Source organism: Micrasema longulum, unplaced genomic scaffold (assembly GCF_059751315.1).
Source record: "Micrasema longulum isolate JH-2025_06_02 unplaced genomic scaffold, ASM5975131v1 h1tg000172l, whole genome shotgun sequence".
In the NCBI taxonomy this organism is placed as follows: Eukaryota; Metazoa; Arthropoda; class Insecta; order Trichoptera; family Brachycentridae; genus Micrasema; species Micrasema longulum.
The window spans coordinates 67,909-89,655 of NW_028277377.1; the positions used below are offsets into that span (position 1 = coordinate 67,909).

A 21,747-nucleotide genomic window follows, 5' to 3' on the forward strand; every position below is an offset into this window, starting at 1 on the left:
TTACTGTAGAAAAACGGAACCTTGTGTTTTGTTCGAAGTATTGTCCATCGCTTGCCACTACGTTTTCCCATCTTTCTGGCAGCATACGGATACTGCATATTTTTGTTATCTTCATATGATGTGAAGTGCTGCTCAGCCAGGCCATGTCCCATCGATCGGAACAAGCAGTAGTCCGAAGGGGCAATGCCCTAATAGGTTTTGACCGGCGCCGCAACATGCGGACGAGCGTTATCATGCAGCAGAATAACTTTGTCGTGTCTGGAGTAGTGTAGGCGCGCTTTTCCTCGAGTGCTCGACTCAATCTCATCAATTTTAATGAACACATTGACTATATCATTAACAAATCTCTTAAATTCTTTGGATTTGTTTATAAAGCTATATCCGATTTTGAAAATATAACAACTCTAAAAACTTTTTACTGCTCATTGGTTTGTCCCATTCTTGAATACGCCTCCGTAATATGGTCTCCTTCATATGTTACTCATATAAATCGCATCGAATCAGTTCAGCATAAATTTATAAGAAAAATTGCGTTCAAACTAGGAATCACAAGAGATCACTATAACTGTACTGACATGGAACTATTCCTGAATATAAGTCTCTCACTACGTCGATTTAATGCAGATCTGATTTGCATGTTCAAGATACTATAGTTTATTTGATGTCCCGACTATTATCCAACAAATATCTCTTAATGTTCCTTCACGTAGACTCAGAAATAATGACATTCTGTTCCTCGGTCATCATAAAACTAATTATGGTTTCCATGTGCCTCTACCCAGAATGATTAGATTTGTAAATTAAAATCAAGATCTAAATTATTTTGATTGTAAATTGAGTTTTTTTACAAATAGGCTGAATAAATATTCCTAATAAATTGACTATATATTTGTAGAATTAACCTGGATTCCATAATGCCTGTCTAATGTATTAACTTGCCTTTGCTTTTCTTGGCTGTATTTCTTTTATTATTTGTTACTCTATTATTATATTTTTCGTTTTATAATTTGTTTAAATTGGACATTGTTTGTAAATTTGTTAAATAAAATAAAATTGCGTTCGGTAGACAGCTCCATTAATGGTTTCGTTCGGTTTGAGCAATTCATAATACACGACACCAGGCCAATCCCACCAAATGGTCAACGAGAGTTTTTTCCATGAATGTTTGGCTTAGCTGTAGACGTAGACTAGAAATATTTAACATCGACTCTGTATCAGTAAATGAATAGTTACCTCTCTCTAGTCCAAGCATCCGCGCTACTTCTCGAAGCGAGCGATGTTGGACTGATTCAATGTGATTTATGCGATTGACGTAGAATGGAGACCAGACCACTATTCTAGGAGGCATATTCTAGAAGAGGGCGAACAGTTGACCAATAAAGAGTTTTGATTGTACGGACATGAGTAAAATCAGAGGATATTCTGTTAATGAAGCCTAGTAATTTCAGTGATTTATTTATACATATATTGCTATATACGTTATCCATAATTTATAATATATTTTACACAGAACATAACTGAATTACATTTTTATAATATTTTCCCCGAATATAAAAATGTGTTCTTTTTTACATGTCTGCTCCAAAGATGGAGCATATGGCTACCTCAAAACTCCCTCAGGTGATATTTTAAATGAGTACATATTTTGCGTTGAAAAAATAATATAATCGTGGCGTCGCATAGGACACTGCTTTGGAATTCCAATTGCAGTGTATACGGATCTTTTTTGTTACATGGAAGGTAAGGTGATCAGTCTTACGCTTCAGGTACCATTCCAGTAGCTCAATCACAAATAACTATCGGCGTGCTTAAAACGTGCCAAGGATTTGAGCGATCACAATCAGCAATAATGAACATGCTTAAGTTATCGCAGTCATAAGTCAATGCGTCGTAATCTCTAAGTCAACGCTCGTGTCGGTTTGTTTTTTTGTTTTCCTCGTAAATAAATACAGTCCGCTGGCGAAAAATCGGCGTTTACTATAAAAATAATACAATATATTGCATTTGCAAAATAGTAAGGAGTATCTAATACAAAAAAGTGAATATTAAATTACAATTACTATGGCGACTGCTTTTCTTGACATTTGGCTTGCCGACCGCCGGCTAAATGCAATGAATAGCGTGATAAATATTACATAAATAAATAAAAATAGCAGTTTTGGAATATTTTCCATATTTACACCGGTGAAATTCAAATATGTGATTGCGCAGCAGGATTTTACGTCGCGAAATGTAAATATTTTGACATTTAATATTAGGTGTTCACGGATGTTTCATTGTGATCGCGAATACGATAAACAACCATGGTGTGAAATTGTCATCACGTCGCTTATTAGCACGTTGATAATTATTTGTGATCGAGCTACAGGGACTAAGAAATATTGTGGAGTACGACAAAAAAATACACCCAGGTTGGTGTACCGATACAGTTCTGTATGCACCAGCAAAGGTCCTGTCATCGGCTGGTTTAATTGGCCACTTTACCCGCTGCGTAACATTTATCATTCTACTTATGTTTGACTGCCGTATTTCTTCAATCCTTTAATATGTTATCCTTTGCAAAGTAAAAGAGCTCACATGTTTGTTGATGCTGTGAGATTCAGCTAACTGAATTATGTCACCTACTTTTTTGGTAGTATAGGAAAAAATGTGTATTTGGAAAATTTATTAAAATATAAACTGTTTGAGATTGGAAATCTTGATATAAATAGCTTTTAGATGTATTTGCATAGAAATTCAGCACTTTCGGATAAAAATTACAACCCAAAAAAATGTAAATAATTCTACAAATAATATAAATTATACTTCAACTGAATATACACTTCATTTTTAAATATTATTAATAAAACTGTTGATGGATGCAGAAATCGCAGAAGACCGAGAAACACATGGCATGATCAAATCTAACGAATACTTGAAGATATACCACAGAATTAAGAATAGTCCAGAAGGAGCGTAGAATCATATTTGAATACATCGGACTGTGTCCAAAAATCCCCCTACTTGAAGTCACCGTGTAATGTTGCCAGATGGGGAAAAATATAATCATAACACAAATGTAAGGTAAAAAAAAGCAATTTGTTAATTTCTCTAAAATTTTATTGTACACGTGGAAACAGCAATTGACACAACAGAGTATACAAGTAAAGGCTCATTTAATAAGAGTAATTGAATAAATGAACTTGGAACATAAAATATAAAACAAATGTTATTTTACACAAAACGGATATTTTTATATCACGTTAAATAATATTTGATGTTTTAAAGATAATGTCGATCAAATGTCCACCACGGCGTTGTTTAATCCGAGGTCCAATTTTCATTAGTTCCCTCATTAGATGAGCAAAGTAGGGTAAGAAAATTTACTACCCTGGCAACACTTACGAAATTTCCATTTTGTTTTCTTCGACAATCTGACAGATGGAAAAATAATTCAATTTTTACGTAATGCATTTGCTACTTACATATTCATTTGCTAATTACACGTGAAATGTGATCCTATCCTGTTTCTTTAAGATCCTAGCAGTATTTCTACACTTTAAAATGACACAACATGGCATAGTTGAATTCAAATCAAGGTTGCGTACTGAGCGACGTTTACAAAGAATCTAATGAGTCAAAACGTAAAACTACTCATTTACGAGTAGTTTAGTCGCTTTCTGTTTGATGCTCGTATGCGGTTTCTGGACTATGCTTAATTATATGAGATGGACACGTCCAAACTTGGAATAATCGGCGCGCGTGCACTAGAAGATGTATGTGTATGAATGTAAAAGAAGCGAGATCTGTATGCAAAAACAGAATGATATGGCGTTCTATTTCTCTACGATGGTTTATTTTGCTTGTTAAAAATATTTTCATTCGTTCCATGACACTTATCGTCAGCCATCTTTCAAAAAGGCGTATCTCGTTTTTTGTCAAAATGGAGTTATGAGTATTTTAATAAAAATTAAGTTATATTTATGTACAATGTATGAGTTTGTCCAAATGTTTGTAGACAAAAGACTGGATTTCACCCCCTCGGGAGTCATTAAGTTTTTAGGGTAAAAATTGTAGAAATAGTTTGTAGAAAGACTAAAAAAGGTCACCAACTTATTTTAGGGGGAAAATGTTAGAAATTCTTTCAGAGGATTAAACAAAGATCACAAATTTATTACAACAGGGATGGAGAATACCTTAAAGAAGGGAATATGGAAATCTAGGCATTTACAGGGCTTATGACCTGTCGTTGGCTGGTTTAAGTGGCCACTTTACACACTGTGTAACATTTACCATTTTGCCTATGTTTGAACATCCATATTTCTTAAATTCATCCATTTGTTGATTTTAGTGAAGTTAAAGAGCTGAAACTTTTATTGTCAAAATTCTTAGGTCCCATTTTTTCCTTACATTCTCATTAAAATATTCCTCCCTATTAACGTTTTTTATAACCCCGGTTTTACGTCGAAATTTTTTCATAACTCGTTTGATCTGTCAAAAGACAGCCGCGCTCCGCCGCGTGAATGGAGAATAAAATCGAGGTAGAAAAAAAAAGTGTAAATTATTGTCTCAAACTAAATTCAAAGTAGGTGCAGTTTAATTGACCATTTTGTTCAAGTGTCTAATTTTGACATTTTACCAAATAGTGATAAGCAGTTGACGCATGTTTAGGAAGAATTTAGTATTTACATCAATAAATTACGATGCAGAAAGTTTAAACATTTGGGAATAGAAATATTAGTCATAATGTAAAAAGAAGATATTTTAACAGTTATCATAAAAGTCTGAAACATTTTTGCCGCGATGTAAATGATAGTTGAAATTCTCCATACTAAAAAAAGTGATACTATGTAAATAAAATTTCCCAATATTTAGGGAAAAAATTGATGTATGAATTTTATGCAAATTCAAAATTTTATTTTGTGTTTTTAAGGTTAAGTACCTAGATAAAATTATTTATACGTGTATTTTTTTTAATTCAATAAAAAATAACACTTGGTTTGAAAAAATACTAAATATTTTTAATTATATTATTGGTACATATAAATAATCCCCAATGTAATTTTATTTTTTTTCATACATTTTTCATTTTATAACTTTTTCCTTAGTTTTACACTTTTTTGTTGCTCTCTTGAAAAACGTAAAACAGGGGATTTACTGTATTAACGATGCAAATGTTGATGGACGCAGAAAATGACGCATGACCCAGTGTAACAAATGCTGGAATAACTGGCGGGCGTGTATGGTGTACGAATGTAGAGGATACGAGGTCTGTAAGCAAAGTCCGATTGATATTGCGTTCCATCGTCTATGTCTACCCCTACAGGGAAACGACATGATGGTTTGTGTGTTTTTTATTTAAACAAAAATAACCAACGAAACTCTTAAAGACTGGAAATACTTGATGTGCTTAGGACTCACCGTGTACAGACATTTAAAATGGTTGTGACATGTATCACCATAGGGATGCATTCGTACTAACGGCCATTAGAATGAAATATTATTTGAAAATAAAGTGTATATTTTTTAAAATTTCATTATTAAACCACGAAGCTAGTGCTACAAAAATAAATGCAATCATAATTGTTTAGATCCAGATCCGTTTAACATCCTAACGTTTGAGTTTTTGTCTCTGGCTAATCTTGGACGCGTTCACACGCGAGGGTTTCACGGTCGTCATGGTCTCGCCACACGGTCGGCACATGATTGGCACACGATTGGCATGTGATTGGCACGATACGAACGTAAAACATTCCATGTAAACGCGTCCTTTTCATGCTGTGTGAAGCGATCTAACATACAAACTGCGCATAGTGTGTATACATGTATATTTTATTGTATCATCCATTGTTGTGTCACAAATCCTGTGTGCAGACATGTAAGTTAAGCATTTAAAATTGTTTTTTCCATGTTTGATTTCCAGATTGTGTATCCTTTCCTATGATTTAGCATGCAAGTGGCGGTGTTATGCTATTATTATTAATTTGATTCAGTGGCATAATTTTAGAAATCAACGCTACATAATTAATAAGCAAACCATTGCACGATTTAAGATTCGTAGGCTTCTGTATAAAGAATTGGTGTGTATTCTATACTAAATATAAATAATTTAAATTAGAGACGAAATTTCATAAAATCAACGCCATTAAATTGATATCTATAAGAAGGAAGTAACTCTCTTTATTTGAAAAATAGATTTTTTCCAAAAATAATTTACCCGGTAAATATTTTTTTTATCAAAAATATATTTTTAATTAATGATATATTTGCGTGAAAAATATAAAGAGCAAAGGGTTTTTAATATGCTAATATGTCTTCTTGCCCATACTGATCACCGTGGTTTCGGATGTGACAGGATTTAAAGAACATCCTGTATACTTCTTGGACCAGGTGGATTTATCAACAATGTTTTGAGTTTGTCCAAATTTTTGTAGACAAGGACTGGATTCAACCCTCTAAGGGGCTGTTGTTATTGTCATAATACATTAGAAGTATACAAGAACACCCCGAGGCCTGTAAAAAAAAAGGGCAAATGTTTCAAATAAATTCTGAACCCTTTCTGAGGTATAAATTTTTATAGTTGATTTCGCCACTGTTGTCAAAAATGATATCTCGGAAACGGCTCCCAATTTCTTTTCTTTTTAATTAATAAATTTCATAAAAGGTACATGTTTTTTAAAAATTCTATACAGATCTACTTTTATAGATCTAGTAAATGTTATCACTGCAACTCTCCAAAAAAAGAGACTAACTCTTGTGCTTGGAGAGTGGCTTACACTGTTGTAGTTGTTTATTTATAAGAGTTTATATAATTTTGAATATACAAGAATATAAGAAAAAAAAACAACATAGAATATATAAAGAAAAAAACATAAAAAAATAACACATTCATACTAATTAACATTAATGCATTTTTACACGTGTTCAAAAAAATTCTTTAGATTTACTTTCAATTTATTTACTGATATATTATTTTGAATTGTTTTTAGTTCATTTAAAACATTTGCCCTTTTTTAACAGCCCTCGGGGCGCTCTGCCCTGTATAAACTCGCGATCCAAAATTCACCCTTTTACATTTATTTGCCTCATCGCACTTCAAGTTTGGTACACAACAGATAAGATTAGCATACCAAATACCTGTGTATTTTAATGTTATTTTGCTATATATTACAAATGGCCGAATATGATTCCAGTCTTGGAGCGCCCGTCTTCGCAGCTGAGCTACTTGGACCAGTTTCTTAAAGAGAGTTCGGCGTCGGAGACGATACCGAGGCAGCAGGTCCAGCAAACTCCTCAACAATCCGCCGCCGAGAGATCGTCTTCATCGGAACAACATTACCACTCCGCGCACTCCATCAAGGTTTAATATGTCCTTAATGCGTTGATTTTACCTACTGACATTTCTTGGTGGGATGGCCATTCCTTATTTCATCACTCACAGTACACATTTTTATTTATTTACTGAAAGCTTTTCACAACATTCATTGCTAGCCACCGTAGAATTATAATATACGAGAAGGCGCGTAGAATGATGTTTGCATTCATCGCACTGTGTCCAAAAGTCTGACGTCCCGTCTGCGCGCGTGCGTGAAGTGGCCGCGTGTTACCAGACTGCGAACAATAATAATAACAACGCGCGAATAAGATAATTTTGTGTAATGTGTAAATTGTGTAATATTTGACTGACTGGACTGTAAAAAAACAGATGCTTTTATTAGACAAACGTAAAAAAACATGAAATAATCACTATAGTTCTTAAAATATAAGATGATTAGAATGACAGTTGTCAGAAAAACTGACGGCATAACTTTGTAGTAACATCTAAGGAGTGATTTATATTGACACACAAAAAATCATTCGTATTTGGTAAGTTAATTAATTTTTTTAATACAATGCTTGACATATAAATCAACATAAATATATAAAATCAGCTTAAAAACTAAAATAAACCTAATTATTAACGACGTTCTTACAAGGTTACATCATTTTGCAAAAACATTAGAGATGGACAGATTGATCAATGTAATTTGATCGAATAAAAAAATAATTCGTTTGATAATGTTCACGAAAAAAGTATAAATGTCTTATTTTTGGTGAATAATTGTATTCAACACACTATAATAGGCTTGTTTTTGTATCAATTTTCGGAAACAGAGTTTCATGTTTGCATGAAAAACTGATAAAATCGATTTGATCGGTACATGATCTGTGATCAGTAATTTCCCATCACTGTTGACACGAGTTTGACAGCTGTCATTTTAATCAAGCTAAATTTTAAGGACCATAAGTAAATTAATACCATTTAATATTATACTAAGGTTGATTAATAGAAAGCCGGGTAAAAAAATCGTCTACCCTGGCAATACTAACAAAATGTCTACCCTGTTTAATTTATTTAATTCAATCAATTAATTTTATTTCAAATAACATGAACATAACAAACTAAAACTCAAGACGCACATATTATAAAAAGACAAAAAATACATAAAGAAACTCCTGTCAAAATAGTAGGAGAAAAGTTTATTTGATGTCTTAATAAGACAATACGTATCGCCACATATATTTTTAAATAACATTCCCCTTTTGCGTTATACTTTTTTGTTGATTTTTAACCCCCTTTTAACCCCACTTTTTTGCTTTTTTATGATTTTATTCTAATTTTATTTAAAAACACCAAGCAAGACTCACTTACTCATCGAAGCCGCTTTGTTTTGATAAAATTTTTGTCGGTTTCGTTTGGAAATAAAAATTATGATTCAGCTCTTTTAGTTCGCAAGAGTCGAAAGACGAAGAAATTGAAGAAATATGGATGGCAAACATGGGCAGAATGAATGGTCACTCAGCCAATGACAGTTCATAAGCCCTGTAGATGCCTAGACTTCTATTTTAATTGATGATAATGTATCTGATCATTTTTGTATTGTCATAAATTGTCAGTGATGAAATCCACCCAGATGCTCTGCAGCTGCTAGACGTGCTGGAATTTTGCTTCTATCTCTTTTTAACTATTCATTGTTCAATTTTTCTAATGCGAACTAAAAATATATTTTTATATATGTTTTTTGACGCAAATACTGGGAAAAAAATGAAAAAAAAATCAGTTAAATTTTTTCAGTTTTATTTTCATATTTTAGTTTTTTAAAAAAAAAAGTATTTATCAAAAGCATACAAAAATTAACGTATAAATTATCAAGTCCTACTGAACTGCATAAAATGCAGATCGTCAGCAGGTGCTTATAGTTAAGTTAAATATATATACATAATCATAAAGAAGGTATATAGATGTTTAAATATAGGCAGAATGGTGAATGTTACACAGTGTGTAAAGTGGCCACTTAAACCAGCCATTGACAGGTCGTAAGCCCTGTAGATGCCTAGACTTCTATATTACCTTCTTTTAAATGTTCTTCATCTCTGTTGTAATATGTTAATATAAACAGCTTCCCAGGGAGTTGAATCCAGTCCTTGTCTACAAAAATTTGGACAAACTCAAAATATTGTTGATAAATCACCTGGTCCATGAAGAAGTATAGAAATTGAAAAAATAATATTTTCAGGCGTTGCCTAGTATGTAGGTGAAATAATTCAATTAGATGAATCTCACCCGCATAAATAAAGGTTTCAGCTCAGTTTCAGTTTTTCGGCAATAAGCCCGCCAATGTAAAAAATAACATTATGTACAAAAAGTTGAGTAAATAAAATAATCTTATCTCTTAAATTCTATGAACATGGAAAAAAAAAATATATATATTACCATGTACATCGAAAATAAAAAAAAAGGTCAAAATAAAAAAGAAAAACACAAAAAAATTTCAATATAAAAAAAACCACCTCCTAATAGCCAGATTTTCAGCAGACGTCTTTCTCTTGAGCCAGATAAGTGTAGGCAATATGCTAAAATTTGGAGGCCTCCGTGGTGTAGTGGTCAAGACGCTTGACTCACGCACGGAAGGTTCCGGGTTCGATTCCCGGTGAGAACACAAAAATTAAAATGTGATTTTTCTCAAGCCTGGGTGCTCTGTGATGTAATTCACCACTGTAATTAGGCCTCCTGGCCTGTTGTGGTGCAAAAAAAAAAAATGTAAAAAAAAAAAGGTTAATAAATACGAGAATATAATATGGAAATCAAGAAATAACAATTCTTATGAACATCTTTTTACAAAAATAAATTATAATGGCTAGTATGTATACAATATAATAAACTAGTTTAAATTTATTTCAACAGAGAGGGAAAACATTTTCGAGAAGGGAATATGGAAGTCTAGGCATTTACAGGGCTTATGACCTGTCATTGGCTGGTTTAAGTGGCCACTTTACACACTGTGTGTAACATTCACCATTCTGCCCATGTTTGAACATTCACACTTCCTCAACTCTTCCATCTGTTGACTTTTGTGAAGTAAAAGAGCTGAAACCTTTATCACGTAGGTGAGATTCATCCGGCTGAACCCTTCCCTTCTCAAAAATGTTTTCCCTCTCTGTTGAAGTAAATTTAAATATGAACAACTCCCTAGGGGGGAAATCCAGCCAGTCTGCAAGCATTTGGACATAGTCAAACATTGTTAATGAACTAGTTGCCGAGTGATAAACATGTTTGAAATAACTTTTATACACCGATTATCGGTATGTGGCGAATCGTCTACATTGGGCATTGTAGGATTAAACATCAACTAGACCCCAACCGTCCATGCGCTCTGTAGCTCATCTGAAATGTTTTCCGTTGTAATATGTCAAACAAAAAAAATATATTTAAGACTCTGTAGCCAATTGTCAATACCCAACCAGCAGCCCCTAATTAAAACCTGACATAAAATTTATCAAAACATCGCCATTGCAATTATCTGCGTTATTTGTTACAAAAAGTAGAAGTCTTCATACGTTGAAAGGAGTAAATAAGTTTTGCTTGGAAAATATTCACAAAAGAAACAAAACTACGCAGGTATAATTTTAGACAAGCTATGAACAAAAACGTATTTAGGTAGGTTAGCATATTTCTTGTTCTTGTTGCATTGAAGAATATTGGCGGCCTCCGTGGTGCAGTGGTCAAGACGCTTGACTCTAGCACGGAAGGTTCCGGGTTCGATTCCCGGTGAGAACACAAAAATTGAAATGTGAATTGTTTTCTCAAGCCTGGGTGTTCTGTGATATATTTCACCACTGTAATTGGGCCCCCTGGCCTGTTGTGGTACTAAAATAAATACATATACATATAACACATGTACACGGTTTCTCAGGGCCAGACCGCGAAACTTCAGAGGAACGTTCCCCATGGTAAGCTTTAAGAAAAATCCTAAAAATTTTTTTTTTTTTTATGATCTCAAAATGAAAAAAATCTTTATTTTCTCGGACTAGCAGTCCCTCCACAAACCCCTACCCCTCTCCTACCCAGCCGCTTCCCTTGTCCGCGTCTGGTGCGTATTGCTTCGTTGGTCAAATACGTTTTTATCGCATTTTTTTTTGTCGGGGAGGGGTAAGAGGTTTGCGGAAGGAATGCTAATTTGAGACATTAAAGATTTTCCCATTTTGAGATCATAAAAAAACATTAAAAAATGACTTTGGTAAAATTTTATTAGGATTTTTTTAAAGCTTACCACCAGGAATGTTCCTCTGAAGTTTAGCGGTCTGGCCCTGAAAAACCGTGTATATTGTCGGCCTCGGTATAATGGTCAGCGCGTTCGCCTACGTCTCGAGTTCGATTCCCGACATGGTTAATATGAAATATTGATTTAAAATGGTGTTTTTACACTAGAATATTTCACCTATCTATATTTCGCCTATCTCGGTGGCGATGTCTCGGGACAATTGTGGATCACAATGGTCGAATCCTAAGATGAAGCAATACTGTATTGTCTACGTGTAAACGGCCTTTAAAGGAACATGTGTTGCTCCGAAACCGGCCAGTAATTGAATAGAAATAATAAACTGTAAAGGTAGTGCTCCAATTATAAATTTTATTGAATGTTTTAGTGAAGCAGAAAATGAAAACAAATTGATTTATTTATTAACAGGCTTAGTCTATTAAAAAAATGGCCAAAACAAATCCTTATAATACATACAGGCACAAATAAAATAAATACAAATAAATAAAATGAAATCCAGGAAAAAAAAAGGTGTTTCTTTTGTGAATATATTTTGTTTTGTTGGTTTTTGTTTAACCGTTTTATTTGCTTTCTATTGATACCAGCACCCTTCGCTTCCATTAATTCACGTCCAGAGAAACTACTATTCCAGGCAGTGTTGTTACGCCAAGGTATTATTTCCTTTTATTTTTCTTCCCTAACCCACCTTTTGTTTTTACACCACGCAACTTCAACATTAATCTTCGGTGGGGTTCGAAACACTCAATTAGATTTAAGAATGGTTCTCCGAGAGATCGGCAAATAAATGTTTGTCGCAGGAGGCAAAATTAACCAATTATGGAATCGAAAAAATAAGCATGGAAGCAGGCTGAATGCTGTCAAAATTACAATCTCCGTTTGTACGGCAGGCGCACAAATGTCGAGAACCGTGTATCATGTAAGGTTGGGACAAGCACGCTCGTCGATCGAGACAAAATCAAGAAAGGAGTTCTGTGTTGATTTGGACATGTAGAGCGAATGGACACGGAAGAGCAGCCGATGTAGAAAACGAAGAAGACCGAGTAAGATATGGCAAAAGTCATAATAATCGTGCGTGCATGAGAAGATGTATGAATGTAGAGGCGAGGTCTGTATGCAAATACAGCGCGATGTGGCATTCTATCCTCTCTGCCTAACCCAACGGAACGGCGTGATGGTTTGTTTTGTATAAAAACTGGGTCACGGTCCCGTGGCTAGTGTCCGGGACTTATGGATCAGAGCTCCGAGGCTCAAACCGCAACTTTTCAAAAATGCAATCCTAGGAGACGACGCGGTTTTGCTGAACAGTTTCACATAGCAGTTTAATTTGTTAATTAATAATCCCAACTAGTTTTTCTTTATTGTGTAAAAATTATCAGGTTTCCAACACTAGAACGCCTTTTTCAGTTGGCAAACCTGATGCGAACCTAACTTCACTCTATACGAGGTTCTATATGACACTTGAAAGAACATCGCTCGCTGCATTTCTTCTCGATCTCTCATCTCTTCTGCACGCAGGGCCCTTGGCCAGTTTTAACTACGTATATTGTGAATTCCTTTTGATAAATTATATAGTGATATAGTGTGTAACTTCTAGTAATAAATATTTCAAATCTAATCCACGTTAATCTTTATAATCCGCACTCGCAAGTCAATACCATATAATTGAAACAGTTAAGTTTTTTTTTGTGAAACAATTGTAGCAGTATCAAATTTTTGCCAACACCGCTTTAAGCTGTTTTTAATTTGTGAAACGGCAACTGCTTCTGCTACTCATTTTAAATTTGCGATCAGTGACTAAAAAGTGTTAAAGGGCTTTCTTCTTCTAAATTAGATCTCGTCATTACAGATGCAGCAGCACCAGAAAGAGCAACGATCCGCATCATTCGACTCCCAGGACGAATGTGACTTGAGAGCAGCGTCTATCACCAGCTCCAAGAGTGACCTCAGCGAATTGTCCATGGTGAGTACTATTTTTCATAACAACAGCTTGCCTACCGAAATTTCGCACACCGCATCTGAGTACCTAAGTCTCCTACCTGAGACCTATAACACGGTTTTAAATATTTTTATATATATCTATTTGGACCCCTGTATTTACGCGTCCCTTACGCGTCATGTACAAGGCTAAGGTACTCGGAGAAAATCGTTTTTGCTTGTCTTGGAAATGGGATGTTTGATCACTGATTTGGGTTTATTACCTTTATGAGTCCAATCACCATTGTTGCAAAGTCCAAGAACAATGGCGCGTGATAACTACTTCAAAGGACAGTGTGAATATCTGTTAAGCCTATAACAGGGTCGCGGATAGTAGCTAGAAGCTCTATTCGGTATTCACAGAGAAGGGGAAAATGATATGATTTATAACTGTCAAATCTCCACGGGTCAGACTAAAGGCAGTTTCTCAGTACACCTGACTCCCAATTTACATGGAGAATCATTCTGCGCAATGCCATGTAAAAAGAACGTACTAAAAGTGTTTCATTTCTATATTCTTATCTTGGAATAAGACTTTTCATTGATAAGTAGGTACCTAGGTACTCGTTAATGATTGAATTCCAAAATTAAAAATTATTAATATTCAAATATTTAATTTAAGTCGGTTCTTGTTTATGGTTGAATTCCAAAACATAAAATAATTAATTTTCACATATAGAATTCTTTTTGCAAATGTCAAACTCAGCTTTTCTCACCAACAGGGGTGCACTTTGTTCATGAATGCTATTTTCGAAAATGTATTGAATGTTAGTCAATAATATTTTAGTGTTACCAAAAATCTAGTAAAAAGAAATAAATGTGAAGAAATCATAAGGAATGTTGGGAAAGAATCTGATTGGGATTCATAAACAGCAAAAGTTGTTTGGAAACATTCAAAAACTACTACTACTACTACTACTACCATCACGCCATTTCCCCGTAGGGGTAGGCAGAGAGAATGGACCGCCACACACGTCTATCCTGGCATACACTCCTAGCCTCTTCCACATTCATACATCTTGTCATACATGCCCTTCGGTTCTGTCTGCTTTTGACATGACCAGACTTAAGATTTTGGTTTATCTGATCATGCCACGTCTTCCTCGGTCGTCCTCGTCTAACGTTGCCGTTCATTTTTGCCATATATACTTGTTTTACCATTCTCTCGTCGTCCATTCGTTCAACGTGACCAAACCATCTCGGAGACCCTTTCTTAATCCTATCAATTATACTTGTCTCAGATTTACACTCTCGCCTGATTTCATCATTCGTAACCCTGTCATACATTGATTTCCCACACATTCGTCTAAGAGATCGCATTTCAACCGCGTTCACTCGGCTTTCATCCTTCCTCTGCCAGTTCCATGTTTCACTTCCATACATAAGTGTTCCATACAAAAACTAACTTTTTTTAAACACAAAAAAACAACATCCTTCCATTTTTTTCGTATATGCATTCTCACCAACTGCAACCCTGGTAGGTTGATGAAAAAAAGATTTATGCTTCTAATTTTTTTTTAACAGATTCGATTGAAAATTTTATATATCCATTTATATATATATATTTATTTATTTATTGATTTACACGCCCAATGGGCTTTTACATATTTTAGAAATTACATTTAAGTGCAGCAGTGAAACATAAGTATGTAAATTTGGTAAAAATAAAAGATAACATAAGAAAAGCTAAAAGATACAATAATAAGTAAAAATCAGGAAATGTACCAACATAGGTATATGGTACATAGAAAAATATTTAAAAAATTTACATATGAAAACATACACGCATACATATACATACATATAAGTTTATACATTATTAAAGAGATACATGAGAAAAAGAAATAGTAAAAAAAGAAAAATATTAAGAAATTTTACATAAATTAATTTATAACCTTTTGAATACTTAACCTATATTTATATAAAGACAGACAAAATATATCAACTTCACCATACTCGTATATATATATCTACGAATACGCGCAGTGCAAAGCTACATTTCGCTGAAAACCGCACGTGAATCGGTTAAGCCGTTTGGGAGGAGTTCAGTGACATCACTTTTACAGAAGAATTATATAAATATATAAAGATGTGAATTGTTTGATTGTAGGAACACGGTGTACAAACTGTGTCCGGTCCCGGACTTCAGGGGGCCCCGACAATTCCCGGAAAGCAGAAGATTCACCAGTTCTTAGTCAGGACCTTCAGCAGTCCCACCAAATGCAATCACTGCACATCCTTAATGGTAAGGCAGTGTCCGGCCAATACCACGAGGGGACAGTTGTGTTCCGATGCTGGGATTACCTTTTCAAGATGAAGGGATGTCTGCCAGTGTAATCAAATCGGCAGATTCATTATCTACTTGAATGCCTCGAACGCGGGGTTGGTGGCCAGCATTGCCAGCCTCTAGATTCATTATCTCCCGAAGGTCATTGTTCATGGACGATGAACGACGGCAGATGAAAGTGGCCACTTTACACACTGCGTAACATTCACTATTCTGCTCATATTTGAACATATGTACAGGAGAGAATTAATAGGCTTGATTCATGCTCTTCATTCATAAATCAAATGCAATTCTTCACTCTTACTTTCCTTCAATCATCCTTTACCACTCCTTATCAATTTCCTTCTTTTCCTTTCCACTATCTCCTTGTTTTGTCCATATTTATCTTATTTTAATATATATTATTTTTACTATTTATATAGTTTAAACTTCAAGCTGTCGTCGCTTTATTACAGTATTATTTAGTGAATACATATAATTGGATGTATATGTATTTTATTCGTTTGTATTCTAAATAAATAAAATAAAATAAAATCTATATTCCTTCAATTCTTTCATCTGTTGATGTTTGTGAAGTTAAAGAGCTTAAACCTTTATTTATGCGGGTGAGATTCATCTAATTGAATTATTTCACCTACATACTAGGCAACGCCTAAAATTAATGGGCTAAATGGTGAATGTTACGCAGTGTGTCAAGTGGCCACTTAAACCAGCCAATGACAGGTCATAAGCCATGGTGGCTAGACTTCTATATTACCTTCTCTAAAATGTTCTTCATCTCTGTTGTAATATGTTAATGTTGACAGCTCCCCAGGGAGTTGAATCCAGTCCTTGTCTACAAAAATTTGAACAAACTCAAAATATTGTTCATTATAATATGTTATATCAACTTGTATTCTTTCCCACCAGGTTGGTCTGACCCGGCAGGGCGTGGTCTGCGAGCTGTGCGGGTTCGCCTGCCACACGGCGTGTTGCCAGCGCGTGCCCGCGCAGTGCCCGGTGCCCGCGGATCGCGGGCGGCGCCCTCTGGGCATCGACCCCACGAGGGGCATAGGGACGGCTTACGAGGGATATGTCAAGGTGCGTGAACGCAGGCGGCACGCTGATTGTTTTTTTAAAATATATTATTCGTAGTATGTGATTCACATTGAAATCTTTTTTAATATTTGTCCTACATAGCTCCAATGGTTTTACATCACCCGTATGATCTACGGTTTTTCTAAGGTTTACATTTCTCGGTTTCTATAACAATTTTTATGTAATATTTTCAGGTACCGAAGTTGGGGGGAGTCAAAAAAGGTTGGATAAGACAGTTTGTGGTGGTTTGCGACTTCAAGTTATTCCTCTACGATATATCTCCCGATAGGTAAGACACGTTTAAGGCTGTAGTTCGGTAAATGCACGATAAATAAGGAAATCATGATTTTGTCACTTTGAAACAAATGTTTTTTAAAAATTGCGCAATAAAAAAAAAAAAACATTAATTGTAATTAACAAATTTGTCCCATTAGGAATGCGCTGGCAGCCGTGTACGTGTCACAGGTTCTGGACATGCGGGATGCGGAGTTCAGCGTCAGCTCCGTGAGAGAGTCGGACGTCATCCACGCCACCAAGAAAGACATTCCCTGCATATTCAGAGTGAGAAAACTTCATAATGTATTGCCAAGGCTGAAACGGCTTCCGTTCATGCAGTGACTGGCAACTCCGTCTCACAACGCTGCAAGAATGGCGAAATTTAAATCGAAATATATTATTTATTCATTTTTTTGCACCACAACAGGCCAGGAGGCCCAATTACATCACAGAACACCCAGGCTTGAGAAAAATCACATTTTATTTTTTTGTGTTCTCATCGGGAATCGAACCCGGAACCTTCCGTGCGTAAGTCAAGCGTCTTTATCACTACACCACGGAGGCCGCCTAATATATTCAAATAATTAATATCTATCATACTTCCACATAAAATGCATCTAACAGTTTTGGAGCTATGTATGAAAAATGATTGTCTTTGCCCGAGTTTGAATTTACAGTAAGAGATTTCAAGTAAACTATTTGATCTTTGACTAGATCTATTAAAATTTTTAGGAAATAAATGTTGGCACATAAAAACATATTTTACACATTGCTGGCAATAGATTTCTCGTAGCTTCAAAAGTTCAGCTTCAAGAAAAATTTGTTTGAAGGGAAAAGTTGAATTTTTGTGAAGTATAATTTTAATAATTAGTTTCTGTACATCTATATTATTTATATTACAAAACGCACGATGAAAAAACAAAAATCTAACATAATTTATACATTTGTGGAGCAGTTGATTCAATATTAGTTTGGGCGAATGAGACAATCCATTTTACTTCTACCTAGCTCCACTATCCATTTTTTATAGCCTTTTTGAACATTTTCTCGTTACTGATTGTTTTAATAGATTGCGGAAGTAGGTTATAGATTTTAATTGAATAATATGTTCCAGATATCAACATCCCTGCTGGAGGGAGGCCCCAGGAACCACACGCTCATGTTGGCCGATACGGAGTCGGAGAAGACCAAATGGGTGGTGGCGCTGAGCGAGTTGCATCGCATCCTCAAGAGAAATAACCTGCCTAACACCGCGGTAAATTTACCTTTTCGGAGCTATCAGCTTTTTAATGAATGGTAGAATACTGATTGAAAGAGTAAGAAAAGTGACTAAAGACAGAGTGTGAGATATACAAAGTGGCTTTATGAATGCAAAAGGATGTTTGGATCAAATATTTGCTCTGCGAAATATGACAGATAAATTTCTGGCTGAACACCAAAAGCTTTCCTGCATATTTCATCCTTTTATTTTTGATTATAAACTTAATGGCCAAGTTCTTTCGATTGTCACCTCTATAAGAGATCTTGGAGTGATCCTAGATAATAAACTAACTTTTCTGGAACACTTTGATAATATAGTAAACAGATCCTTAAAAATTTTAGGCTTTATTAATAGAACTACGTCTGATTTCCAAAGTATGCTTACACTTAAAACACTTTATTGCTCTTTAGTTCGCCCTATTCTTGAATATGCATCTGTAATCTGGTCCCCTCATTATGCTGTTCATATCAAGCGCCTTGAATCAGTTCAACATCGTTTTATAAGAAAAATTGCATGGAAGATGGGATTGGAAAGAGGAGACTATTCATATTCTGATATGGAGAGGTTTTTAAGCATATCAAGTCTTGAAAAACGCAGATGCATTGCAGATATAATCTGCATGTATAAAATTATGAACTGTCTCATTGATGCCCCTGAAATTTTGCAAAAGATTCTTTTTAACGTTCCCACCCGTAGACTAAGAAATAATGAAATGCTTTTCCTCGGTCACTACAGGACCAATTATGGTGCACAGTCGCCTTTGCCCAGAATGATCAGGCGGGTGAACGATCATCAAGATCTTGATTATTATGGTGTAAGGATGTCTTTCTTTACAAATCAGCTAAAGAATCTGTATAGTTAGCCTATGCTTTTTACTTAATCTAAAAAATCTATCATCTGTCTTTGCTGCTTATTTCTGTTCCTTATATTTTTTTATTCCTTTGTAAAAATTTCTTTTAATTGTAATGTTTATAATGGACTTTGTCCGTAAATAAATAAATAAATAAATAAATAAATAAATATTTGTCGATCTGCAAAAAGCATTTGACATACATGGTTGATAGAGAAAAAATGTGGAAGGTTTTATTGGAGTATGGAATGAATAGTACCTGACACGGGCTATTGCATCACTGTATGAGGACAGAACGGCATGTGTGAGGGTAAATGGGTCATTCACATCGTGGTTCGACATTCCTACGGGAGTCAAACAGGGATGTGTAATGTCACTATGGTTGGAAAGGGATGAAAGTATGACTAAATGTGAGATCAGTGTGAACGGAGATATTCTAAATTAGGTAGAAGAATTTGTGTATCTAGAAAGTATGTTTACTAGAAATGGAATGACTGAGAAAGATATTGAAAGGGGGGTGAGTGCCAGGAACAGGGTGAACAGTGTACTGAAATATACCTCGGTAAACAAATGTTTGTCACAGGAGGCAAAACTAGCTGTTCGCAATGGAGTTCTGATGCCGACCCTAATGTATGAGAGTGGAAGTATGGAATTGGAAAAATAATGATGAAGTAGGTTGAATGCTGGCACAATGTGATCTCTCAGGCAAATGTGTGAAAATTTCGTGTGTAAGTATCGGTCACTATATTATGGTGCACCCCTGAGAATCTCCCATTTCAGTAATTCAGCTAGTAATTCAGCTAGCAGTACTCGGCTACGGATTGTATATTGCTTAAGCCGCCTCATCCACAGCTAGTTGACAGTGTTCTCACAATCTCCCTTACTCCACCGGCAGGTGTTCCGCGTGCGCACGATCGTGGAGGGCGCGGGCGGCGGCGTGCGCGGCGCGGCGGCCGCATGCGCCGTGGACGCGGAGCGCCTGGCGCTGGGCGGGGAGGAGGGGCTGTGCTGCGTGGACCTCGAGTGCGGGGAGATCACCCGCTGCCCGGCGCCCGACTCCAAGCGCATACACCGCATGGAGTTCGTCGCTGAGGAGCAGTTGCTCGGTAACTATTCATTCTATGCTTTGCTAATATCATACTTTCTTATTATTATTATATGATATGCTTAAATCTATTTGAACAAAAATTAGTTGTTGGCGCACTTGAACTTTTCCCAAACAAATCTAGTCCATTTTTGAACCCATCGAGACTACACATTGAGATCAGCTCTTGTGGCAGCTTATTCCGACCATCAACAACCCTATTGCTCAGGAAATGCTTCCGTGGATTTCGATTGAATCTCGTTTTCTCCAGCCCGAGACTGTGGCCTCGAAGCCGAGCATCTTGTTTAAGCTCGAACATGGGATCCAAATTTGGGCAGCTAAATTGATTGTTGAGTATCTCGTATGTCTCTATCAGGTCACCCCTTTCTCGACGTTCCTGCAGCGTTGTGAGACCGAGAATTTCCAGTCTCTCCACATATAGAAGCCATTTTAAAAGTCTTTTTATTCTTTCGCATTCGTTCCTAAGTGAAGCATGTGGGCAACACCAGACGCCTTTAGTAGCCAGCATTCTCGCCTCCCGCTAAGTCAATCCCGCGTTCTGAAGCACCGCTAAATACTATAATCGTCATCGATGGCTTTCCGAGACGGCGGGAGCCCGTAGGTGTGAAGAAGAGTCAACTTGGATTACAGCTCTCCCGGGGCATCCACAGCACGTGTCCAAGCCAGGTCGACCGCCCCATCCTCAAAACCCTCGTTATAGGAGGCTGTTGCGTCCATTCTCTTAGTTATAAAATCGAACCACCTTACTCCTAATATTCTCTTCATGCAAAACTCAGAAGTTTGATGCTGAGTTTCGGTAAGGTAAAAATCTAAGAAATTTCATCAACAATTTTGTCTTCTACATTTCATCAATAACCTTATTTATTACTTTAGTCTTCTAAATTTTATTAAAAACCTTCTTATTTTTGTATTCTAAATTTCATCAAATACCTTATGCATTTTTCTTCTAAATTTCAACAACAACCTTCATACTTTTTGCTTCTAAATTTTATCGACAACCTTTATACTTTTGTCATCTAAATTTTATCAATTATCTTCTTACTTTTGTCTTCTAAATTTTATTTTAAACCTTCTTATTTTTTTCCCCTAAATTTCATCAATAACCTTCTTACTTTTGTCTTTTAAATTTTATCAACAACCTTCTCACTTCTTTTACTTTTTCCTCAGTGGTGTTGTCGGGCAAGCATCGTCAGGTACGACTGGTGCCCATCCGAGCGCTGGAGAGTCCCGACGTGGAGTGGATCAAGGTTCCGGAGACCAAGGGCTGTGTCACCCTAGCCACCGGCTGCGTCCAGCAGGGGGTCTACTGCCTCGTCGTCGCCCTCAAGAGACAGGTGA

At 35.8% G+C, this 21,747-nt stretch overlaps 1 protein-coding gene across 1 annotated transcript in view; it reads left to right on the top strand.

Annotated features, from left to right (window-relative positions):
• gek (serine/threonine-protein kinase gek) overlaps positions 1–21,747 on the top strand; it is a 110,625-nt gene that overhangs the window by 65,599 nt on the left and 23,279 nt on the right. Inside the window, exons 26-35 of the mRNA XM_088242850.1 lie at positions 7,173–7,339; positions 12,164–12,229; positions 13,426–13,539; positions 15,664–15,798; positions 16,750–16,920; positions 17,112–17,206; positions 17,352–17,478; positions 18,308–18,448; positions 20,200–20,410; positions 21,577–21,743. Of these exons, the coding sequence (XP_088098976.1) occupies positions 7,173–7,339; positions 12,164–12,229; positions 13,426–13,539; positions 15,664–15,798; positions 16,750–16,920; positions 17,112–17,206; positions 17,352–17,478; positions 18,308–18,448; positions 20,200–20,410; positions 21,577–21,743 (1,394 nt within the window). The remainder of the gene's footprint in view (positions 1–7,172; positions 7,340–12,163; positions 12,230–13,425; positions 13,540–15,663; positions 15,799–16,749; positions 16,921–17,111; positions 17,207–17,351; positions 17,479–18,307; positions 18,449–20,199; positions 20,411–21,576; positions 21,744–21,747) is intronic.